The following is a 26775-nucleotide window of genomic DNA, read 5'->3' on the forward strand; positions in this document are numbered from 1 at the left end:
TATTTTTCTGTGTTGGAACACATTACCTCATAAGTGTTGGTTACCTGTCTGGTATGTTGATCAAGTGGCCCATGGAGGGGATCTATCCCTCACCTGATTTCAACATGCTTACTAGCAGAAGTCACTGGCTATGGGTTGACTTCCCTTTTCAGCTCAGACGAGGGATTGAAACTGGGACCTTCCTAGCCTGTGTAGCACAATACCACACATTTACTTACTGATACATTACTATGGCTCTGAGTGAATCGTAATTCTTCCCTTATGTAACAATTGGACTGGAACGATTGCTGTGCTTGAAATTGACAGTGCACAGGGGAAGGGTTTGATATGCTCTTTTGGAGAGCTTAGAGTGCCATATATCTAAGTTTGCCGATGACACCAAGATTGGTGGCATAGTAAGTAGTGTAGATGGAAGCGTAAAATGACAGAGACATTGATAGATTAAGTGAGTGGGCAAAACTGTGGCAGATAGATTTCAATGCAGGTAAGTGTGAGGTCATCTAATTTGGACCAAAAAAGGATTGATCTGAATGTACTTTAAATGGTGAAAAACTAGGAACAGTGGAGGTCCGAAGAGATTTAGGGGTCCATGTACACAGATCACTAAAATGTAGTGGTTGGGTACAAAAAATAATCAAAAAGGCTAATGGAAATGTTAGCCTTTATATCTAGAAGGCTACAATATAAAAGGGAGGAAGTTTTGCTACAGCTATACAAAGCCCTGGTTAGACCACATCTGGAGTACCATGTACAATTCTGGGCACCGCACCTTAGAAAGGATATATATATATATATATGGAGTGCAGCGCGGATTAATCAGAATGCTATCAGGGCTCCAAGGGTTAAACTATGAGAGATTACATAAACTAGGCTTGTACTCCCTAGAATATTGAAGGTTAAGGGGTGATTTGATTGAGGTTTTTAGGATTTTGAAAAGAATTGATAGAATAGATAGAGAAATTTTTTCCGCTGGTGGCGGAGTCTAGGACACGGGGACAAAACCTTAAAATCAGAGCCGTGCCATTCAGGAGAGAAATTAGGAAACACTTCTTCACGCAAAGGGCAGTAGAAGTGTGGAACTCTCTCCGACAAAACGCTAGCTCAATTAATAATTTTAAGTCTGAGAGCGATAGATTTTTGCTAGCCGAAGGTATTAAGGGATATGGAACCAAGTCAGGTAAATGGAGTTAGGATACAGATCAGCCATGATTTTATTGAATGGCAGAACAGGCTCGAGGAGCTGAATGGCCGACTCCTGTTCCTGTGTTCCTAAGTCTCCTGACTTTCATTGAAGGAGTAGATGAAGCAGCCATGTAATATTTGTCCTAATGAGTATTCCACTGAACTGTATAGAACCTGTCTTTGTCCCAGGATATTGGAGCCTTTTACTTTTTAATTTTTTGTTGAATAAAATATGTACAAAATTGATATATTCTTTGTGAGTGAAGATCATAGCATCAATTTTGTACACTCATTGTGTGTATACCATTTGTCTGTGTGTGTGGGAGGACAGATTATTGGTTTTACCTATTTCAGACATGAGTATGACTACTTTCTTAAACGTGTAAACACGCCAAATTATGTTTACTTTTTCACTTACTGGGCTGGTTTAAATTTCTAGCTAATTGGCAGTATAAATATTCAAATCAAATATTTTTAAATTATCAGTTTAGGAAATAATTCAGAACCAGACTAGAGAGGGGTGTCTTTGTTCCAGTATGTATGCTAGTACTGAAAGCATTTATGTACAGTGCCAAAGCCAGGGATTTAGAAATTTCAACTAGGTCTGTGAAGAATTATTGGAATACAAGATTGTTTCTGCCCATAATGCCTAACCTTTATTCCTATTATTGGGATTTTCAAGGTGGTGGATAACATTTTCTAAAGGGAATTGAAAGCTACTTCACAAAGCATGGGCGGTGTCCAAATACCTTCCATATTTATAATAGCCCAGAGTACTGAATGGAAAACAATTGAATATGGAATTCATCCTGTTTGTGAGCAGGACCTACATAACTCCGTCCAGGCATAAGTTCAGGATTCAATGGTTCTCATACCATATCCCTATAATAATTATGTAACTTTCCTTTTCTTCTGTTTTTTTAACCTTTTTGTTCTCCTTAGCTCTCAGCCATCCCTTCCATTCCAAAAGTGTTCATGTGCAACCCTTGATCTCCAAGAATGTTGAAAGTGGGAAGGTACATGAGAAACGTCACGGCATCAGTTGATCTCTGCGAGCAAAATTGTGAATGCGGTAGGACTTCTCCAAGTTCCTAGCGCCTTTCAATTGCAACCTACAGGTTTTCAGCAATACTCTAATGTGTATACAATGTGCATTATAGTATGTTTACCATGTAATTGGATCAGGGACTACATTTTGCTCCAGAAGAGCAACTTACGGAACCTAGTTACTCTGAGGTAAAAACACTTACTTTCCAGACTTTTCAGTTTCAAGCCCCAGTTGAATTCCTGGAAACGATAAGTGCATTTTGTTTTTTAAAAAATCTGTATTGGACCATTGTGTAATAGGCTCTGGCAAACACTTTTGGTGTTAATTTTATTAATGTAGTTTTCAGGTCAATATATTTCATTTAAATTGGACTAAACTATATCAGATGATTCCCAATAAAAATACTTGATATTTATAAAAAAACATTTTTTATTTGATTTTAATCCTAGTCCCTATGGCCTGGAGTTTGATAGGGTCCACCCATTTTACGTGGGTTTTCGATGGACCATTGCACCGTACACCAGATCGCCACCCAGTTTTGTGATTGCATCAATTTCTAGTGAGCGCAGGAAAGGCCAGCAATTTTTGGGCTAATTCATTCAAATAAGGCAAAAATAATGTTGTATGTCTTGTTTTCCATCATATCTGCTATCATCATCTTGCCCATTTAAAGAAGGCGTCAGGGTTGCTGGGCACTAGGCATAAGGCAGAAGAGAATTTATATAGCCCAGTATTGATGGTTCTAACATCAGTTCCAATTGTAAATATTTTTTGGCTTGCTGTTGCAAACTACTCTTCTATCTGCTTTTGTGCCATTTGTTGTGAGGCTATCATTTTTGTACCCATTATTTCAAAGTGCAGTGGAATTCCCTTGGGACTTCCCCTATATCTTTGCTTTTTGGAAGAAGAGGAGTTGCAACAGAGGGATACAAGGCTAGTCATGCATCACTGGAGGTGCTTGGCACCCACTGGCTGGGACCCCACACTAGAATATGTAGCCAGAGACACACATACCTGCATTTATCACAGGAATAGTGCTTGCAAATGCTTTGCTTTACCAAGGAAGTTATTGCTGAGGCACGTCGCGTGCTGCACCCACCTCAACGACAGGCCCAGAACTGCCAGTAGCTGTTAAGGTCGCAGCTGCCCTTAAATATTATGCTATAGGATCATTCCAGACTGCCACTGGGACATCATTAATATTAGCTAATCAGCTATGCACAGATATATTAAGTAAGTCATAGTTGCATTCTTTGCTAAAGCAAACAATGGCATCATCTTCCCGTGTGGACTGTTGGCGTAGGACAACAAGGCAAAGCAATTTTATAAAATTGTAAGTTTCCAAAAGGTCAAAGGAACTATAGATTGGCCCCCTCCTATTTCTCATCTACATGCTGCCCCTCAGCGACTTTATCTGAAAAGGCATCAGGTTCCATGTGTATGCTAATGACACCCAGTTCTACCTCACCGCCACCTCCCTCGACCCCCTCCACTGTCTCTCATTTGTCAGACTGCATGTCCGATGAGCAAAAATTCCCTCCAACTAAATATTGGGAAGACCTCCCTAGCCACCGACTCCATCCCTCTCCCTGGCCACTGTCTGAGACTGAACCAGTCTGTTCGCAACCTTGGTGTCCTATTTGACCCCGAGATGAGCTTCCAACCACATATGCGCTCCATCACCAAGACCGTCTTCTTCCACCTCCGTAACATCGTGTGCCTCCGCCCCTGCCTCAGCTCATCTGCTGCTGAAACCCTCATCCATGCATTTGTTGCCTCCAGACTGGACTATTCCAATGCTCTCTCGGCCGGCCTCCCACCTCCCAACCTCCATAAACTTCAGCTCATCCAAAACTCTGCTGCCCGCGTCCTAACTTGCACCAAGTCCCGTTCACCCATCACCCTGGTGCTCACTGACCTATATTGGCTCCCGGTCTGGCTACGCCTCGAATTTAAAATTCTCACACTTGTGTTCAAATCTCTCCATGGCTTCGCCCCTCCATACCTCTAACCTCCTACAACCTTTCAAGATCTCTGCGCTCCTCCAATTCTGACCTCTTGCACATCACCGATTTCCATCATCCCACCATTGGTGGTCGTGCCTTCAGCTGCCTAGGCTCCAAGTTCTGGAATTCTCTCCCTAAACCCCTCTGCCTTTCTACCTCTCTCTCCTCGTTTAAGATGCTCCATAAAGCCTATCTCCTTGACCAAGCTTTTGGTCGCCTGTCCTAATATCTGTTTGTGGCTTGGTGTCTTTTTTGTTTGATAATCCCTTCTGTGAAGTGCCTTGGGACATTTTACCACGTTAAAGGTGCTATTTAAATGCAAGTTGTTGTATAAATTTGCCAATATCTACAATCCCTTCTCTGTGCAAAAAATCTTGGCTACAGTTCATGCGAACACATGAAAGCACCTTCCATGCCTTACCAAGAACAATGTCTGCAAGCAGAACAACTTTAGTGAATATACTGTGTGCCAACCTGCTCTTTGCTTTAGTAGTGCTTCCCTTTGATACCAATATTTAATGTGTCCACTCTTCGACATAGTCTTGTGCTTCTCATAGATGTTCTCTCAGTGGCTGGGCTGCCATAGGAACCAACTGGGACTGAGGTAACCCTTGGCTTATAGCTGCTAGGTGCGGAGATAGATCTGTTGCAGGCTGCACCTCTTATGCTACTATATGGGCAACCTGGCCCTGTACCCGTTTTGCCAGAATTGTAGGCACCTCAGGAAGCTGGCGAGAGGACAGCTGCTATCCTAAGAGATGTTGCATAACCTGTGCTAATTTCTGCCAATCTACTAGTACTAGGCTCAGCATAGCCACAGAACTGCAGGAAAGTAGATCTTTGGTATTGGTGAGATCAGTGAAGCCCTGCCTTACAGATGTCTGTAACCAGTCGCCAAGCTAGAAGAGACAATCCTCTCCAATCCACTGCCCCAGGCCTCTTTTGGGAGCAATCTGAGCATCTATGGGAAAAGCATAGACTGCTTTTAGGGCCTGTACTGCAGATGTCCCTAAAGCTACCGCATGCTCCATAGTAGAATGCAGTGTTGTGAAACTGCCCTCCAATGTATTGTGCATGTTGTTAGTGGACTCCTCCACCCACGTCACCAGCTGCAGTTCTCAATGCCTGCATTAATGCTTGATGCTCTGCCAGTATTGTTATTTTGAAAGCATATGATCTAGATCTCCAGGCTTTCCAGCCAAGAGGTGACTCATCCTGACCCCAGCCAGCAGCTGATGGTAACCGAGTGCCATTAGTGCACGCATACCTGCCACGACCTTGAAGCCGGTGCCCAGTACAGGATGGTCACTAATCTGCAGGAAACCAGACCTAATGGAATCAAGATCAGTGAAGCCCTTACTCATGGTTGTCTGCAACCAGTCGCCAAGCCGGAAGAGGCAACCCTGTCCAATCTGGTGCCCCAGATGTGCCAGCAACTGCTGCTCCTGCTCACTTGTGCTCAGAGTGTCCCCAGTGCACATCTTTCTGGTTCGCCTTCTAGCTGCCCAGACATGGATGTCTCTGAGCTGGTGGTCGGGATGGATATTGTGTGGTGGTGGCTGTTTGCACTCGGGCACCCATGTTGTCTTCCTCTGGCACATGAGGAAGAAAGGATGAGTAAAAAGAGAAGCAGAATGTCATTATAATCTCTCAGCTGCCATGTGGCCTCCTACTTTCTTGTCTCTGACACCCTTTATGGCCTCCATCCCCTGGATTTTTGAGCACTGTCTCTTCATAAGGGGTGAGAGGTTAGAGGTTTGGGATGCCTCTGACTGTCAGAGCTCCCTTTTTGGTGTTAGGGTTTTCTTGTCTTTGAAAAAGAAAGCAAAAAAGGTGAAATCACCTTCTGATAGGCAGTAATACGTAGTTCAGCACTCAGTCCGTATTGCGTGTGATGACATATGCATGCATCAAGCAGTTACGTACCATGCAAGGAATTTTGTAGGATGAATGTATGCAAGAATCTGAGTGAATGAACACTTGCAAGTGAAGGCTGCAGGGGTAAAGGGCACTGCAGTACCTCGTGGTCATCGATGGTAAGCAGGTCAAGAACTTTAGGACAGCATGAGGGGAAGATCATTGTACATGGCAGATATGTTTAGTTTAATGTATTCTTAGATGGTGTGGCTGACTTCTCTTGCCTTCCCTGGTCTTTTAAGGTTATTTAAACTATTTTATGCACCAAATTCAGTTCAATATGCATATCTGCCACAAATGCTACACTTTGATGTCCTTGAATCTCATTTGATAGCTACAAGCTGGAAGTGTAAATTGCTAGTGCTTTGATTCAGTTTTTTACAGTTTGCAATGTAGTAATGATAGCAATGTTAGAGAGCATTAAAACTGCTTAGAATCCATCCAATGATGCACTTCTACTGACCGAGGTCCGTCTGCCCTCTTGTAGACGAAAAGACCCCATGATACTATTCGAAGAAGAGCAGTGGATGTTCTTCTGGTGTCCTGGCTAACATTTATCTCAACCAACATCACTAAATCTGATTATCTGGTCATTTATCTCATGGCTGTTTTGTAGGATCTTGCTTTGCCCAAATTGGCTACTGCGTTTCTCTACATTACAACAGTGACTACACTTCAAAAGTACTTCACTGGTTGTGAAGCACTTTGGGAAGTCCTGAGGTCATGAAAGATATTAAAAATGCAAGGTTGTTTGTTCTTGTACAGACAATCCCCATTCATCTGTACCTCTGTTGAAGTGCTGACCCTCCTGCCTCCCCAAAATATTATTGAAGCAGTTTAAGATCAAACCCAGATAGCATTAGCAAATCTATAAAGAGACTCCATGTAACGAAATTAGTTTAAATCAGGTTATCATGTCACTGCACAGAGTATCATTTTACTGTTTCAAACTTGATGCATTGAATTACAAAATGGGGAAAATGGATGTGAGTCTCCTTAAACTGAAATGGATGTCTTGGACAGATTGTAAACTAAAAAATATAATTGATATTTGACGGATAGGTTCAGGTTGATAGGTCAGAGTTCATTTTTAATACATCAGACTTCATTTATGATTGATTCACTGCAGAATAATACTTGCATTGAAAATGGGTAACACGTGTATTGAACCACTAGATAGATAAAAGTGGATAATTTTTCTCTCTGCACTCCCAGAAAATAAATAATTATATAATGAATGTTGGCGAATTAATGAGGTTGCTTTTCCTTTTGCCTTACAGTCCAAAGACCAATCAGAATGGATAAAATTAGTTCACTGTAGGAAAAAAGCGATTTGTGATTTCCATTTATTTATTAGTAATGTTTAAAAAATATGAATGTTGTTTCTCATTGGATAAAAATACTTTCTTAGGTGTGCCTGTGCTGAACCATCTAATCCTTCCAATGACACTCTGGATATCTGGCATCGAGAAAATATATCTGCAGGTGACGTTTCATGGAGGAATCTTACAGTTTCAGTGAGTATTGTATTTAGATAAGGAAAACCCCAACATGTTCATTGTAAAATATGTTTTGAGATTTGAACTTAAGACAATTCTAGATGTTCCTGTTATTCATAAGTCAGTCAATGGTAAATATAGCCCATTAAAAATCTTGTACAGAATGAGGCAAGCTAATTCCATGTCTGAATGGATTCACTAACACTCCTTGTGCCTTATGATGTATGATGAAGTCTCAGTTTTGTTGAGCACATGGAAGGAGCAAATGGTTAGTAGTTTAGTCATTCAGATACTGTTTTTTTTTCAAGTCACTTGATCCTAAATGTGATATCTTTGAATTTTCAGATCTCTGTTGCCTCTGCCACCATATTTTTGCATGTAATTTCTCAAAGTATAAATTTTGCTTCTACTAAACATAAACTGCTGTGAAATTCTTTATTACTTTTATTCTATTTTGGACATCCATTGTCAGTGGTGAGTAATCCTTGGTCAGGTATAGCACAGGCAGAGTAAAGCTCCCTTTTTTCTGTCCAAATAGTGTAGATTAATTCCTATCTCAAGAGAAATACTTCATAATGTATCAAAATGGATGTTTCCATTCTTCATTGTTTCAATCTTCTCATATAATTTGAAATTCCCTCCTTTTTAATTGGGAGGGGTACAAACAGTGGAAATCACCTAGCAACATTGTCCCTTTTTAAGAAAATCTTAATTTTTGTGACTGGTCCCAAATTTTAACAACACTAAACATTTTTGGAGGGTCTACTAGGGCTCTTGGGCTAATTCATGCCTCATCATTTTTAATTTCTCTTTCTTTATTTATGGTTGTCAGTTGATGGTACAAACCAGCCTCAAACCCACATAGTGCCATGGAGCCCTTCTGCATAAGGTTTGCAGGGGTTATTGGTGGAAAGCTATCAATGAAAATCAATTTACCCCAAAGTAGATGTCAAGTAGTACTTGGGAGTGTTTGACCAACTGTTTCTCGATTGATGCACCAGTTGGTTCCTATTTCATAGTGGCTTGTTTGAAGAAAACATTGCAAGTCTGTGGCCCCAAATGGCTATCTCCACCATCAGTAACAGAGGTTTAACTCCCTTTCTGGACTGGCTTCGACCAAAACTGGTAATGGACAGGTGACCATGATACCTTTAGTTTTTAACTGACACATGGACGCAGTCCTCAGCTTGGCCAAGACAAGTGTCTTAACCAGATTCTCTGGATCACACCAGAGTAATTGCTTTGTCTTATGGGTGTAATCTTTGGTGCTGACTGGCCTCAGGTTTTCAAACGGTGCTTAACAATGCAGAAATATGCTGAGACACAACTTATCCACTTGGGGACCCACTGTCAGCAGCAACGAAATTTTTATGGCTATCTGTTGCAGTAGCACACTTGTTAAACTGAGGACAGACCTTTGACCCAATAGAGAAGGATATCTGCAGTCTTACTCGTGTGTACTTTCTCAATTTTTAATTTATGCTTTTACTGGCCAGATTCAACTTGGATCTGACATTTTGTATCTAATCTCTTCTTCAGTAACATGAAGTCCAAATGGTTATTGAAGAGGCAGTTCTGCACAAAATGTCTATGGGTCTGATGCAGAATGGGACAGTTTTAAAGCATAAAGATCAGGGATGAAGAAGGCTGACACATTGTAGGGCTACAGATATCTCTCGGTGACTATTACAATTAAGTGGCAATTCAGGTGAAGGATCAAAGCCCTAAAATATGTCAATCCGATATTATCTGACTTGGCTTTCATTCTCACTCTGGAAGTATCTGACATTCATGTCTACTTCATACGTGTTAAAGTGCATTATGTGGAAATTCCAGTGTTTTTACTTCTGAATGTTGTGGAAATGCATTTTCTTCTCTCTCACAATCAGTTGTATATTTTAATTTGTGTGCTCTTTTTTAGGAGTGTCAAAGATATGGTGGGATGTTTGTTGGACCAGCCTGTGGACAATATGGGCCCTATGTTCCTGATGTTCTCTTCTGGTCGATCATTTTATTCTTTGCAACGTTTTTTCTCTCTTCCTTCCTGAAACAATTCAAAACCAAGCGTTATTTCCCAACAAAGGTAAAGTAAGAAGTAATATGTGCTGTGCTTCAAAGTAGAAGAGCTTTATCATCTTATCAGTTGGAATCTGTCTCTTTCATCCACTTCTGCTCCACCTTTCCTGCAACTCCACATTTGAATCTCTCCAATCAGATTTCCATTCCTGCCACAGCACTGAAGCGGCTGATAATATCTATGACTGATTGTGATGCATTATCCCTCCTCGTTCACAGTAAATCCTCCTCCAGCACTTTGTCCTCTGTTGTCCAGCTCAGCTTGGTTCCACTCTTACCTATCCAATCATAGCCAGACCATCTCCAGCAATGGGTTCTCTTCCCGCCCCTGGAGGGAAGTATGGAGTGGGGTCTCCCAGGGATCAGTATTAGGACTATTGTTTTACTTGTTATATATGAATGACCTGGACTTGGGTATAGGGAGTACAATTTTGAAGTTTGCAGATGGTGCAAAACTTGGCAACATAGTAAATAGTGAGGAGGATAGTAGCAGACTCTGGATCGACAGACTGGTGAAATGGCAAATGCAATTTAATGTGGATAAGTGTGAAGTGACGCATTTTGAGAGGAACAACATGAAGAGGCAGTATAATGTAAATGGCACTATTTTGAGGGGATGCAAGAGCAGGGCAAGTTGATATGGCAGTTAAGAAAGCGTATGGGACATTTGGCTTTGTAAATAAGGGCAGTGAATACAAAAACAAGGAAGTTATACCAAATCTTTACAAATCGCTGGTTAGGCCTCAATGGAGTATTGTGTACAGTTCTGGGCACCACACTTTAGGAAGGATGGCAAGGCCTTGGAGAGGGTACAGAGGAGGTTTGCCAGGATGATACCAGGGATCAGGTACTTCAGTTATGTGGAGAGATTGGAGAAGCTGGGATTGCTCTCCTTAGAGCAGTGATGGTTAAGGGGAGACCTAATAGAGGTTTTCAAAATAATGAGGGGTTTTGATAGAGCAAGTAGGGAGAAACTGTTTTCTCTGGCAAGTGGGTTGGTAACCAGAGGTCATAGATTTAAAATAATTGGCAAAAGAATGAGAGGGGAAATGAGGAGAAATTTTTTCGGAGGGTTGTTGAGATGTGGAACGCACTACCTGAAAGGATGGTGGAAGCAGATTCCATAGGAACTTTCAAAGGGCAATTGGACATGTATTTGAAGAGGACTAATTTGCAGGGTTATGGAGAAAAAGCTGGGGTGTGGGACGAAATTGGACAACTCTTTCAAAGAGCTGGCACAGGCACAAGGGGCTGAATGGCCTCCTTCTGTACTGTAAGATTCTTTGCTGGAATGACCTACCTGTCCCTTGAATGCTTCTTCACCCCTCAACTCTACCACATTTTTCTTTTTACAAAAACATAGATTAGGCTAGATTGACTTTATTTCCATGATATTTACTTTTAAAAGGAACCATATAACTTCAAGTGCCCAATGGGTACTAGGATTTTCCCCACAAGGTGGGAGGAAAAGCATGATGGTAGCTATGTGCTACTTGAGTACCAGCAGTCAATCATACAACGGTAGACACCCGGGGGTTAATTTTAATCCCCTAATTTTAACCTCCAAGAATGGGTGGGTTGGGGCCGGGTGGGCAGTCAAAATAGTAGCTATTTGGAGTGGGACTGCATCCCGGCTCCAACGCCCCCACTTCTGGGTTTAACCCAGATAGGTTTGTCTGCACATGGACAGCAGACACCTGGACGTCTCGCCTCCACTTAAAGCCGGCGAGCCGATATTTAAAAGGGCAATATACCTCATTGAGGTACTTAATAACATTTTGTGTATTGTAAAACTTTAATGAATTTAACCGTACCTATTTGGGTTTCCCATCGCTTCCGATTCACGTCCGGTGAAAGCAAGTGGGATGGGCCGGATCTATGAGGTGGAGTGCTTCATCCAGGCCCATCAAGCTTACGTAGCCGAAAGGACCCCAGTGATCGCCCCCACCTCCTGATCTCCGATGCTGGCTGACCCCCCCTGATGTCGTCAACACCCCACCCTCTCTGGGTTTTTTTGTAGTGCCGATGATCTCTCCCTCCCGCGTGCCCCCCCCACCCCCTGATTTGCAGCTCCTTTCACCGTAGACCGGCAGCCAGCCTGGCTGTCTGGCGCGTGGGAAACCCAGAAGCTCAAATGCTCCCCTTCAATTGAGTTGCGATCGCGGATTGCAACGCACTCAATTTGCGTCTGGGTTCCCCACATGAATATCTGTGATGCGTGGGGTACCTGGCTCAGAGTAAAAAAAAATCATGCTCCTGAGATCAGGTTGCCCTCTTGTCTTTTTGTTAATAGATAGTCTATGGTGGATTATAATTGGAAGGGGTGGAGGAAAGTTTATTAGGAAGAGAAAAGATCCATCTCTTAAACAAGACGGTGGAGGGAAAAATTAGCATCCAAAAATGGGAGGGCAGGGAATAATCCCTGTGCCTGAATGGATAGACCCACGGTGCACCTAATATTGGGCCTTGGGCCTCGTTATCACGAACCGGCAATCTATGGACATCTAATGGGCGTCTTTAGGCAGCTCACTGGAGAAGAGGCTTTGATGATCAGGCTGATGCGTCGCCAGCAGTGGGCCTCGGGTAAATCCTTAAAGGGGACTGGGAGAGGGTGACGATCGGGATGGAGAGTAGTGGTGGCCAGGATCGGGGAGGGTGGTGACGGCTGGGATCGGTGAGGGGTGGACGTAAAGGTCCTGATCGGCAAGGGGTGCAAGAGGTGGCCGGCAGCAGCACACTGTTTTAATGTGGGGTCAGAAAGAGCACTAATGTTAAACAAGGAGTCCCTTTAAGGACTGCCTGTTGGGCTGCATGTAGACCTGGTTTTCCTGAATGCAGCTGCTATTGGCTGCCTCAGGGCAAACCAATATTGCAGAAGGAGCCTCAAAGCGTTAGACCCTTTGCATATGCAAATAAGGGGGCTGCATCTGTTTCAGGCCCAGGCCCTGGACGTCTAGTTTTTTGTTTATACTAAAATGGCGGGTGACGCATCTCTGGCTCGTAATGAGCGTGCGTTTCCTGCTCATCATATTGGACGCTTAGGCGACTGTTCAGCGCCTGAAAAACGGGCGCAGTGCTATTATGTTTCTAGGCCAGCGTTTCTTATCCTTTGAGCAGGACTTTAGTGGATTGTTTGATATTGTGCCACTGTACCGACTACAATAAAGGAATTACCTTGCTACAAATCTGTCTTCTATTACTGCTGATATTTGCATATTTTAATTTGGCAGTTATTGCCATCATTGAAAAATAAACTAATGCTAATTAGGCAAATTTTTACTACTGGTATTCATAAGTTTGGGTCGGCATTGCAATGCAGAGGAAAATTTGAAATATTGTATTGCAGCATTGTATTTAGAAAATGTTGTTCTTTGAAAGTGTAGGTGAGAGCCGTCATCAGTGATTTTGCTGTGTTTCTTACCATACTTACTATGGTATTGATTGACTTTCTTGTTGGAGTCCCTTCGCCGAAGCTTACGGTACCTGACCGGTTTGAGGTAAGAGTTTTGTGTTGCTTCACTATTAACAGACTTTGTTTTTTAATATTAAATTATATAATTATAAATTAAATTATAATTATATAAATTATCAATAGTTTGTTTAAGCCACTCTTTAGTTTAGAAATTGCTGCTATTGATTCAAAAAATTTATATCCTGTGAATTTTTAAGCATTGTATTTTCAATATTAATTTATTAAATACTCTTGAAGATTTGTTTTCTTGAATACTGATATCTAAATACTTTTATTTGGCATAATTAAAATAGAAATTGGAAATAAAATCATTTGATTTGTAATAACTATCATTGTTTCACTGTAGCATTTTATTGTATTGCAGTATTGTGATCACTGCATCATGGCGAAAACAGAATAAATGGTCAATGTCATTTCATGCCTTTGACATGACAAAATGTCTCAAGGCAGAAGGGTATCAGGAAATAGATAGGAAAAAGTAGGACAAAAATTAAGCATGATCTGAGTATTAAATTTTGCAGAGGGTTTGGAAGAAGTGGAAGGTGGAAAAGTATAAGAAAATAATTCCAGGGCCTTGCTTTCTAAATGCTTTGCTGCTGTTAGTTGAAATACAGTAGAACAGATGATGCATGCTGTGATGTCGGGCCGGAGAAGATTGCAGCAATCAGCTAGGACATGGCTATGGAGAGGTTTGAAACAAAGAATACGGTGTGAAGAAAGTTTTGATCCTGCATCAAATTGGAAAAATTTCAGTTGTTATACAGTATTGAAATAACTAGAGTTAAAATAGACACTGTCTTTCGCTCCTAAACTTCAAAATGAAGATCGGAGACCAGGTGGTAAATTTTAACCCCAAGAACGGGTGGATTGGGGGTGGGTGGGAAGGTAAAAATTATTTTTAAAAATGTAAAAACTCCAACCTGCCCACTTCTGGTTTTAATGGAGGTGGGTCGAGGGTCGGGTGACCAACCCGCTCTCAGGAGGCAGGGCAGTCAGTGAAATCTTTTAAGGAGGCTGCGGGCCTCCATATTAATAGGTTTTTTATTTTTAACTCTTGGGGGCCGGGATTCTCGGGCCTTCTCTCTCGTGATGTGAAGTAGCTGAAAAGGCCCGAAACTGCAGGTAAGTGCCTTTGTGGCACAGCTTGTGGGCCCGGAGGAGCGGGAGTGCTTCCCCCAGGCCCAACAAGCCTACCTGCAGCAACCCCCAGTTTTCCCGGACGTAAGGACGCCTTTTAATTTTTTTTCTGTAGGTTTCCCGCCAGACAGGCCGGCCAAATTGACAGGTGGGGGTGGGAGGAGCGGAGCTCGTGGGCTGGTTGGGGGTGGGTGGTGGTTCGGAGATTGTGTTGGTTGGTGGGGGGATTGCTGCAGGTAGGCTTGTTGGACCCTGGGGGAAACACTGCTGCTCCTCCTGGCCCACAATCTCTGCACAAAGGCACTTACCTGCAGTTTCGGCCCTTCTTGCCGCCTCTTACGTGGCATGAAGCAGAAGGCCCGGGAATACCGGAACTGAAAATGAACCTTCTGTTTGCTGTTTGTTTTTGACAGCTAGGAGCTAAACTGTTAAAGGGCAGCTAAAAAGTTATCTTGTAGATTTAGAATTATTTGAACTAATGCATTCTCATCAGGACAGCTTCATATACATTCAAGTGAACTGAACTATTTGTATATGGGCTTGCACTATAAACCTTTTTATTATCAAATATTTTTGCAATTTTAGTAACTACAGTTTGTTTTTCCCTTGCATGTAGCCTACCCGAAAGGACCGAGGTTGGCTTATAGGCCCACTTGGACATAATCCTTGGTGGACAATGCTTGCTGCTTGTGTACCAGCATGTCTCTGCACTATCCTTATTTTCATGGATCAACAGATCACTGCAGTTATTATTAATAGAAAAGAGCACAAACTGAAGGTACTTTTAATGCTAAGGTATAGATTAGTAAAATATCAAATAAACCATATTTACATAGATAACTTTGGTGGTGGGAGCAAGAAAAGTCAGTTTTATTTTCCTCCCTCTTCCTTCTTTAAAAATTACTACTTTGTATGTTTACATAAGAAATAGGGGCAGGAGTAGGCCATGCGGCCCCTCGAGCCTGCTCCGCCATTCGATAAGATAATTGGCTGATCTTCTACCTCAACTTCACTTTCCCACCCGATCCCCATATCAATTGATTCCTTTAGTGTCCAAAAATCTATCAATCTCAGTCTTGAAAATACTGAACAACTGAGCATTCACAGCCCTCTGGGTACAGAATTCCAAAGATTCAAAACCCTGTGAATGAAGAAAGTTTTCCTCATCTCAATCCTAAATGGTTGACCCTTATCTTGAGACTCTGCCCCCTAGTTCTAAACTCTCCAGCCAGGGGAAACAGCCTCTCAGCATCTATCCTGTCAAGCCCTCTAAGAATTTTATACATTTCAATGAGATCACCTCTCATTCTTCTAAACTCCAGAGAATATAGGCCCATTCTACTGAAATTCTCCTCATAGGACAACTCTCTCATCCCAGGAATCAATTTAGTGAACCTTCGTTGCATCCCGTCTAAGGCAAGTATATCCTTCCTTAGGTAAGGAGAGCAAAACTGTACACAATACTCCAGGTGTGGTCTCACCGGAGCCCTATATAATTGCAGCAAGACCTCCTTACTCTTATACTCCAACCCCCTTGCAATAAAGGCTAATATACCATTTACATTCCTAATTGCTTGCTGTACCTGCATGTTAACTTTATGATTCAAGTACAAGGACACCCAAATCCCTCTGACTACCAAAATTTCTTAGTCTCACCTTTTTAAAAACAATATTCTGTTTTTCTACTCTTCCTACCAAAGTGGATAATTTCACATCTCCACACATTATACTCCATCTGCCACCTTTCCGCCCACTCGCTTAACCTGTCTATGTAAGAACATGAGAAATAGGAGCAGGAGTAGGCCATCCGGCCCCTCTAGCCTGCTTCGCCATTCAGCAAGATCATGGCTGATCTTCTACCTCAACGCTATTTTCCTGCACCATCCCCATATCCCTCGATGCCTTTAATATCTAGAAATCTATCGATCTCTGTTTTGAATGTATTCAATGACTGAGCCTCCACAGCCCTCTGGGGTAGAGAATTCTAAAGATTCACCACCCTCTGAAGAAATTTCTCCTCATCTCAGTCCTAAATGGCCTACCCCTTATTCTGAGACTCTGACCCCTGGTTCTAGACTCCCCAGCCAGGCGAAACGTCCTCCCTGCATCTAACGTGTCGAGCCTGTAAAAAATCTTGTTTGTTTCAATGAGATCACCTCTGATTCTTCTAAACTCTAGAGAATACATGCCTAATCTGCTCAATTTCTCCTTATTCAACAATCCTGCCATCCCATGAATCAGTCTGGTGAACCTTCGTTGCACTCTGTCAATGTCAAGTGTATCCTTTCTTAGGTAAGGAGACCAAAATTGTACACAATACTCCAGGTGTTGTCTCACCAAGGCCCTATATAATTGCAGTAAGACACCTTATGTTTTTGCAGCTTCTTTGCATCCTCCTCATGGCTTACTTTCCTACTTGGCTTTGTATCGTCAGCAAACTTGGATATATTACAGTGTGGCACCAAGGAGCCCAGTAAAATTAAAGTCAATGGGAATCAGGGGGAAAACTCTCCAGTGGCAGGAGTCATACCTAGCACAAAGGAAGATGGTAGTGGTTTTTGGAGGCCAATCATCTCAGCCCCAGGGCATTGCTGCAGGAGTTCCTCAGGACAGTGTCCTAGGCCCAACCATCTTCAGCTGCTTTATCAATGACCTTCCCTCCATCATAAGGTCAGAAATGGGGATGTTCGCCGATGATTGCACAGTGTTCAGATCCATTCGCAACCCCTCAGATAATGAAGCAGTCCATGCCCGCATGCAGCAAGACCTGGACAACATCCAGGCATGGGCTGATAAGTGGCAAGTAACATTTGCGCCAGACAAGTGCCAGGCAACGACCATCTCCAACAAGAGAGAATCTAACCATTTCCCCCTGATATTCAACGACATTACCATTGCCGAATCCCCCACCATCAACATCCTGGGGGTCACCATTGACCAACCACATAAATACTGTGGCTACAAGAGCAGGTCAGAGGCTGGGCATTCTGCAGCGAGTGACTCACCTCCTGACTCCCCAAAGCCTTTCCACCATTTACAAGGCACAAGTCAGGAGTGTGATGGAGTACTCTCCACTTGCCTGGATGAGTGCAGCTCCAACAACATTCAAGAAGCTCGACACCATCCAGGACAAAGCAGCCCGCTTGATTGGCACCCCATCCACCACCCTAAACGTTCACTTCCTTCACCACTGGCGCACCGTGGCTGCGCTGTTTACCATCCACAGGATGCACTGCAGCAACTCGCCAAGGCTTCTTCGACAGCACCTCCCAAACCCGCAACCTCTACCACCGAGAAGAACAAGGGCAGCAGGCACATGGGAACAACACCACCTGCACGTTCCCCTCCAAGTCACACACCATCCCGACTTGGATCCTTCATCGTCGTTGGGTCAAAATCTGGAACTCCCTACCTAACAGCACTGTGGGAGAACCTTCACCACACGGACTGCAGCAGTTCAAGAAGGCGGCTCACCACCACCTTCTCTAGGGCAATTAAGGATGGGCAATAAATGCTGGCCTTGCCAGCAATGCCCATATCCCATGAACGAATAAAATAAAAACTCGGTCCCCTCTTCGAAGTCATTGATATAAATTGTAAACAGCTGAGGCCCAAGTACTGATTCTTGCAGCACCCCACTAGTTACAACCTGCCAACCCAAATAGGACCCGTTTATTCCTACTCTGTTTTCTGTCCGTTAACCAAGCCTCAATCTATGCTAATATATTACAGCCAATCCCATGAGCCCTTATTTTGTGTAACAACCTCTTCTGTGGCACCTCATCAAATGCCTTTTGAAATTCCAAATATACTACATCCACTGGTTCCCCCTTATCTACCCTGCTAGTTACACCTTCAAATAACTCTTAATAGATTTGTCAAACACGATTTCCCTTTCATAAAACCGTGTTGACTCTGCTAACCATATTATGATTTTCTAAGTCCCCTGTTACCACATCCTTAATAATAGATTCTAGCATTTTCCCTACTATTGATGTCAGGCTAACTGGCCTATAGTTCCCTGTTTTCTCTCTCCCTCCTTTCTTGAATAGCGGGGTTACATTTGCTACCTTCTAATCCACTGGGACCATTCTAGAATCTAGGGAATTCTGGAAGATCAAAACCAATGTGTCCACCATCTCTGCAGCCACCTCTTTTGAAAAATCCGAGCAGGTAGGCCATCGGGTCCAGGGGATTTATTGGCTTTTAGTCCCATTAATTTCTCCAGCACTTTTTCTTTACTAATCTTAATTACTTTAATTTCCTCACTCTTATTAGACCCTTTTGGTTCCCCACTATTTCCATTTTTATTTCATGTCTTGCACTGTGAAGACAGATACAAAATATTTGTTTAATCTCTCTACCATTTCCTTATTCCCCATTATAATTTCTCCTGTCTCTGCCTCTAAGGGACCCACATTTACTTTCGCAAATCTCTTCCTTTTTACATATTTCTAGAAGCTCTTACAATCTGTTTTTATATTTCTTGCTATATAAATAATGAAGCAGTCCGAGCCCGCATGCAGCAAGACCTGGACAACATCCAGATTTGGGTTCAGAAGTGGCAAATAACATTCATGCCAGATAAGTGCTAGGCAATGACCATCTCCAACAAGAGAGAGTCTAACCACCTCCCCTTGACATTCAACGGCATTACCATCACCGAATCCCCCACCATCAACATCCTGGGGGGTCACCATTGACCAGAAACTTAACTGGACCAGCCATATAAATACTGTGGCTACAAGAGCAGGTCAGAGGCTGGGTATTCTGCGGCGAGTGACTCACCTCCTGACTCCCCAAAGCCTTTCCACCATCTACAAGGCACAAGTCAGGAGTGTGATGGAATACTGTCCACTTGCTTGGATGAGTGCAGCTCCAACAACACTCAAGAAGCTCGACACCATCCAGGACAAAGCAGCCCGCTTGATTGGCACCCCATCCACCACCCTAAACATTCACTCCCTTCACCACCAGCACACAGTGGCTGCAGTGTACACCATCCACAGGATGCACTGCAGCAACTCGCCAAGGCTTCTTTGACAGCACCTCCAAAACCCGCGACCTCTACCACCTAGAAGGGCAAGGGCAGCAGGCACATGGGAACAACACCACCTGCACGTTCCCCTCCAATTCACAATCCATCCCGACCTGGAAATATATCGCCGTTCCTTCATCGTCACTGGGTCAAAATCCTGGAACTTCCTTCCTAACAGCACTGTGGGAGAACCGTCACCACACGGACTGCAGCGGTTCAAGAAGGCGGCTCACCACCACCTTCTCGAGGGCAATTAGGGATGGGCAATAAATGCCGGCCTCGCCAGCAATGCCCACATCCTATGAACGAATAAAAAAAAATATTTCCCTTTCATAAAACATGTTGATTCTGCCTAATCATAAATGTGCTATATAATTGCAAGTTGTTGTTGCTAGTTTACTCTCATATTCAGTTTTCTCCCTCTTTTATCAATTTCTTGGTCATCCTTTGCTGATTTCTATAGCCCTCCCAGTCCTCAGGCTTACTACTCTTTTTGGCAACATTGAAAGCCTCTTTTAATCTAATATTATCCTTAACTTCTGTTAGCCACAGTTGGATCACTTTTCCTGTGGAGTTTTTCTTCCTCAAGGGAATTTGTTGAGAATTACGAATTATTTCTTTAAATGTTTGCCATTTTTTACCTACCATTTAACCTAATTTCCCAATCTACCTTGGCCAACTCGCCCCTTCATACCTGTGTAATTGGCTTTGTTTAAATTTAAGACACTATTTTCGGACATAACTACATCACTCACAAACTCAGTATGAAATTTTATCATATGATCACTCTACCTCAAAGGATCCTTAACATTAAGATTACTAATTAACCCTGTTTCATTACACAATACTAGATCTAAAATAGCCCCTCCCTAGTTGGTTCCTCAACATATTGTTCTAGAAAATTATCTCGAATGCATTCCATGAACTCGTCGTCCATGGGTCCATTAGAGGCAGACAGGAGAAATTATAATTGGGAATAAGAAAATGGCAGAGACATTAGACAAATATTTTGTATCTGTCTTCACAGTATAAGACACAAATATGTTTGTGGATATTTTTCTGTAAGCTAATGGAAAACCAGTATTTTATTTACAGCTCTTATTGTTGATGACTTCTCTAAATAACCTTAACTTAAAAAGGGCTTCCTGAGATTGTATATGAGTATTTTCTAATCCGTTAGAATTAGCCCATGTTGCTAGGAATGACATCCTTATAAGCTTGACATTGAGGCGTTGGTTCTGGGCTTTCTCTTGCATGCAGACTCACCTTGGGTAGCTCTTGCCCCATTACGAGCTGTAGACACCATTGCAGATTTCCCTCATTTGGGAGAATAGTAAGTGTTAATTCTCTCAGTTTTCTTCCCAAGAAAGGCATGCTTGCTCCTTAATTCAAGCAGCAAGTACCAATGGGTCATTTCAGGATATTTCAAATTTTTGATAAAGTATGTGTAGTGCCTGCCTGGCCCTTTACAAACTTGGAAGCACCATCCTTCTTTATTTTGGCATGATGTGTACACAGATGGTATGCTGACATTCTGATCATTGTTTTGCAGAAAGGCTGTGGTTATCACCTTGATTTGTTGATGGTATCCATTATGCTGGGAGTATGCTCAATTATGGGTCTTCCCTGGTTTGTGGCTGCCACTGTCCTCTCTATAAGCCACGTCAATAGCCTGAAGGTGGAATCAGAGTGTTCAGCACCAGGTGAACAACCCAAATTCCTAGGTATCCGAGAGCAGAGAGTCACAGGCTTACTGATATTCATCCTGATGGGATTGTCTGTTTTTATGACTTCTATTCTAAAGGTAAGATGGAAGGTACTGAATGTTTGTTGGTATCTTGCAACATTTTCTAAGTTGGTGTAATGAATTAACTCTACCACAGATTCAGGTTAAAAAAATAACTAAAGGTCTGTCATTTTTCATGAGTGAAAGAATTTGAAATTCCGATGATGGGTGTGTTTATTGTAGAGCAGGAAATTATTTCTGGAACATAGGGCAACTTTTAAGTTATCGAATATACTGTGCTAATCCAAAATGTATGCTGTGTTTTAGCTGCAAATTCACTGTTCAGTGGAGGAATTTAGAATTTACAAAATGTATAACTTAGCCTATTAAAGCTAATTAATAACTGACCATTCTTATTTACAGTTCATCCCAATGCCAGTGCTGTATGGTGTCTTTCTTTACATGGGTGTTTCTTCCTTGAAAGGGATTCAGGTATTTGTCACCATGCATGATAAAGTCACATTAATCTTTCAAATTTCTTATTTTTTTCCAAGAACATTATACATTTACTAACAGTGAACTAATTTTTCCACCAGTTTTTTGACCGTATAAAGTTATTTGGGATGCCTGCTAAACACCAGCCTGACTTGATTTACCTGCGCTACGTGCCACTGTGGAAAGTCCATATCTTCACAGTTATTCAGCTTACCTGCCTTGTCCTCCTTTGGATCATTAAAGCTACAGCTGCTGCGGTTGTCTTTCCCATGATGGTGAGATTATTGGTCTTTCGTGTTGTATTATTTTTATAAAGAGATGCTCCAGGCTTAGATTTATAGTTGACTTTTAAGCTATTTAACTCGTTACATTAAGGATTAACACGTAGAACCTCCCAGTGTATTTTGAATGACTTGTAGCACTTTGGTGTTGCTGTATTCTGTCAAAATGGGCAAGCTACGATGTGAAAAGGTATGATCGTATTGTCAGCCTTTGACCTAATCAGAATGAGTCTATACCTTGACATTGGCTGTTTACGAACAATAGGTACCAATAGTAGAGGATCCATTTTTACAAAAAAAGTCCCATAGCCGCAATGTGATCTTCAGCAAATTTTGAATCCACAGCCTCAGCCAACAATGAGAACTCAGCTGTATTCAAACAGCTTTTAACCAAGTCACTGGTTAGGAACATAGAAACAGGAATAGGCCATTCAGCCCCTCGAGCCTGTTCCACCATTCAGTCAGATCATGGCTGCTCTGTACCTCAACTCCATTTACCCGCCGTTGATCCATATCCCTTGATAACCTTGCCTAACAAAAATCTGTCACTCTCAGTCTTGAAAAATTTCTATTGACCAAGCATTCATGTCCTTTGGGTGGGGGGTGGGGAGAGATGGGAGAGGGAAAAGAGTTCCAGATGTCTCCTTTGTACCTTTGTATGAAAAAGTGCTTCCTGATTTAACTCCCAAATGGTCTAGCTCTAATTTTAAGATTATACCACCTTGTTCTGGATTTCCCCCACCAGCGGAAATAGTTTCCCTGTATCTAGCTTATCGAATCCCTTCATTATCATAAACACTCCGGTTAGATCACCCCTCAACCTTCTGAACTCGGGAATACAAACCGAGTTTATTTAATCAGTGTTCATATTTAACCCTTTTGCCCCGGTATCATTCTGGTGACTCTGCCCTGCACCCCCTCCAAGGTCAGTATATCTTTCAAGAGGTGCGGTGCATAAAATTGAACACAGTACTCCAGATGGAGTTTGACCATGGCTCTATACAACTGAAGCATCACTTCCTCACTTTTGTATTCCAACACCATTGAGATAAAGGCCAACATTCAATTAGCCTTTTTGATTAGTTTTTGTATCTGTGCACTAGCTTTTAGTGATTTGTGTACATGGACACCTAAATATCCTTGCTCCACCACAGTTCCTAATCTCTCATGGTTAATGTTCTGTTCCCTCTTTCTCAGATCCAAAGTGGATGACCTCTCACTTCCCCACATTGAATTCCATCTGCCAGTTTTGTCCATTCACTTAATCTGTCTTTGTCCCTTTTGTAACTTCCTGCCCCCATCCACACCATTTACTATGCCTCCTACCTTAGTGTCATCTGCAAACTTGGATATATATTTCTATTCATTCATCTAAGTCATTAATAGATATGGTAAAAGCTGAGGCCCTAATACAGATCCTTGGGGACCACTACTTATGACATCCTGCCAATCAAGAGAAAGTTTCCTTTTTCCCTTCTCTATCATACCTCCCAACCTGTTACCAACCCATGTCACAAAGTTACCTCCAATTCCATGTGCTTTTATTTCTAATATTTTGTGTGGAACCTTATATGTCTTCTGGAGGTCTATATAGACAACATCCATAGATACTCTTCTGTTTCTTTTAATACCCTGGGATGGAAACAATTAGGTCTGGAGATTTGTCTGTCTTAAGTCCCATTATTTTCTCCATTACCAATTTGTTAAACTTATGTTAAATTCACTGAGTTCTTTCCCTTGACTTATTTTTAGGTTTCCCTGTTCCGCTGGCATTTTGTATTTTGTCGTCTTCCTCTACTGTGAAAACTACTACAAAGTAATCATTTAATAAGTCTGCCATTTTCTTACTATTCATTATAGTCTCACCTGCATCTGTCTTTAATGGACCCACATTTTCTCTGCTACTCTCTTTATCTTAATATATTTATAAAAACTTTTACCGTTAGCTTTGGTATCCCTTGCATTTTTACATATTCCTTTTTTTGCACCTCTTATTACTTTCTTTGTATCCTGTTATTGCTTTTTATAGCTCTCCCAGTCTGCTGGATTTCTAGTTTTCCTTGCATTTGTGTAAGCTATTTCTTTTAGCTTGATACTGTCTTCTGCCTTATTTGTTGACCATAGCTGTTTAACTACACAAGTGCAGCTTTTGCCTTTTAGGGGATATGTACTGGTTTTCTATTGTACCAAATCATTCTTTGAATACTTCACAATGTTTGTCTGTAGGTTTCGAATTAACAGTTTAGTCCAGTTTACTTTGGTTTGTGGCTCTCCCCTCTCTCTCTCTCTCTGAAACTTAATATCAGATTCAATCATATTATGCTCCGCTTTACTGGCAGGGACACACAGCAGGTGTCCGCAGCTCGCCGATCTAATTTAAATGAGGCCCAAAGACCAATATCGAGTGTTCCTCAGTCCTACTTGTTCAGGTGTAGGGATCGTTCCTTGTGCCCATTTCATGCCGGCAGGCCAGCGTTATCCAAGTTCACCCCCATTGTTCCAGAAAAGTGTTCCGAATACACTCTCTCAAATCGTTGTTGTTACTACTTGAGCTGTACTGTTTCTCCCAGTCCAGTCTATGTGAAAATTAAAATCTCCCATTATAACTACATTTTGCTGCTGTCCTCATCGCTGTATTTATACATTTCCCCCCACAAAATCACTACTGTCAGGAGGTCTGTAGATAATTCCAACTGTAGTCTGGCGTCCTTTGTTGTTCCTTGGTTCTACCCATAGTGTTTCCACTGCCTGATCACCCTTGCTGAAATCCTTTCAGCAATTGGAGGGAGAGAAGAGGGAAAAACTGCTCTCCCTGTAGGACAACAGCAGCATTGACATTAGCAAATTCTCCGGCTGAAAATGTTACAATAATGGTGGGAGAGGGGGAAACGCGGAAGAAAACATTTTCTTTTTGGAGAGGGCATTTGTTAAAATCAACTGGAAAAGTAAGCCTGAGGTCAAGTTCATGGCAATGGAAATTTCTTTAGAACAATTTAACTTTCCTGTATTGAAGCTGAATTCCTGAGAGTGGGGAAGGGAGAAGAGGAACCGAGAAAGTATGAAAAGAAATGAAAAATTTGGATAAGGTGATCACTGAAAATTAAAATAAGTTCCGCATGTAGTTAAAGAAATAGTGAGTGAAATTGGTCATGTCTTTGCCGCTATCTTTAGAAATGGATGTTGTACCAGAGGATGGAAAAGTAGCTAACAACACTAATCTTTAAACAAGGACATAGGGATGACCCAGCAAACTACAGACCAGTGCGCTTAACCTCCATTGTGGGTAAAGTATCAAATGGCATCCCGAAAGATAGTGCAGTAAAACACTAAGCAAACCAACACTTTCTTAAGTTTGTAGGTGACGCCAAATTGAAAGGGGGAAAGCTTCAAATAACAGGGAACAGGAAAGCCAAATGCAAAAAGATTTGGATAGATTGGGAAGATGGACTGATGAGTGGCAAATGACATTTAATGTGGACAGATGGACAGTATTGAGACTAGGGAAATGATATAAACCAAATGGCTATAGGCTACAGATCACAACACTGGAGAGGTATTTGGGATATTGGTGTATAGCTTACTGAAGCTAGCTGCACAATGTGTGGCAGCAGTACGGAAAGCTAACAGGATCTTGGGATATATAGTGAGAGGGATAGAGCAGAAATTCCAAAAAGTGCTGGGGCTTGATTCTCCAGTGAAGTAGAAAGGGCAGGGGGGGCTCCAAAAATTGCAGAAATCCTGAGCAGGTTTGGAACTCGGCTCCAATCCACAGACTTCCGGGTTCCCCACTGACGCGTCTGGGTGTGCGCGTGCCCCTCCCAAATGCGGAGGCCCCACCAGTAATTAAAGCCGGCGGGATGATAGTTAAGAGTCTTATTTAGATACTTAAGGCGGGGTCCGATTTTTTTTTTTAAACATCCTCGGTGTGTTTCCCATACTGTGGGAAACACTCAGTGTTCTATCAGACGTGTTTCAGGCAGCAGCCAGTTGGACATTCAAATGCTTGTTTGACAGATGGGGAGAAAAGCTGAGTTCTTGCTGCAGGGCACTCAGTTCTTTCATGAACTTTTGGCTATGAAATCTTTGTTTTCATTGAAAATTCTTTCCACTCTCAATTCTTCTGTTCACACATATTTAACAACTTTTTGGACCCCCTCAAACTCTCACCATCAGGATGGGGGGGGGGGCGCCATGACTGCATTCATCACTACGTCCGAGGATGAGGAATAGCACCAGCCTCACCAGGCACGGCATGAGCTTCCACCACTTGCAGCTCCACAACACAGTGCTGCACCACAGGCACCTGCACAAGAGCACAGAGGGCAACGACAGAAAGAGCAATGTCACAGGAGGCACCACCCTCGCCATAGGGTCAACAGACCAAGGCTCAGCTTCCCGGACCTCCCTGAGGAGCAATGCATACGAGGCTCAGAGTGAGTTGCCAGGTAGTCGTAGACATCTGCAGTCTCCTTCATGCCGAGCTGCTCCCGGTTGGGCCGAGGGGCATCTCATTACCCATCGCTGTCAAAGTCACCATTGCCCTCAACTTCTTCACCTCCGAATCATTCCAGGGTGCCACCGGGGACATCACTGGGGTGTCTTAGTCATGAGATAGGTCACCGACGGCATGTTTCGCAGAGCCTCGCAGTACGTCAACTTCCCCATGGACGACTTCAGCCAGACGGAGAGGGCGGTGGGATTCCACTCTGTGGCTGGCTTCCCATGGGTGCACGGTGCAATCAATTGCACCCATATAGCAATATGAGCACCTTCACATAGGCCAGGATTGTTCATCGACAGAAAGGGGTATCACTCCATCAACTCTCAGCTCACTTGTGACCACCGCAAAAGATTCCATCACGTGTGCGCCAGATTCCCTGGCAGCTGCCACAATTCCT

General features: G+C 42.6%; 1 protein-coding gene across 5 annotated transcripts in view; it reads left to right on the forward strand.

Moving 5' to 3' along the window:
- LOC137340352 (sodium bicarbonate cotransporter 3-like) overlaps nucleotides 1–26775 on the forward strand; it is a 220172-nt gene that overhangs the window by 172549 nt on the left and 20848 nt on the right. For all 5 annotated transcript variants that reach the window (XM_068002800.1, XM_068002775.1, XM_068002786.1 and 2 more), the window contains 7 exons: nucleotides 7565–7670; nucleotides 9574–9735; nucleotides 13112–13225; nucleotides 14954–15115; nucleotides 20928–21179; nucleotides 21525–21593; nucleotides 21698–21871. In XM_068002800.1, the coding sequence (XP_067858901.1) occupies nucleotides 7565–7670; nucleotides 9574–9735; nucleotides 13112–13225; nucleotides 14954–15115; nucleotides 20928–21179; nucleotides 21525–21593; nucleotides 21698–21871 (1039 nt within the window). The remainder of the gene's footprint in view (nucleotides 1–7564; nucleotides 7671–9573; nucleotides 9736–13111; nucleotides 13226–14953; nucleotides 15116–20927; nucleotides 21180–21524; nucleotides 21594–21697; nucleotides 21872–26775) is intronic.

The sequence above is a fragment of the Heptranchias perlo genome, chromosome 2 (genome assembly GCF_035084215.1).
Source record: "Heptranchias perlo isolate sHepPer1 chromosome 2, sHepPer1.hap1, whole genome shotgun sequence".
Taxonomy (NCBI): Eukaryota; Metazoa; Chordata; class Chondrichthyes; order Hexanchiformes; family Hexanchidae; genus Heptranchias; species Heptranchias perlo.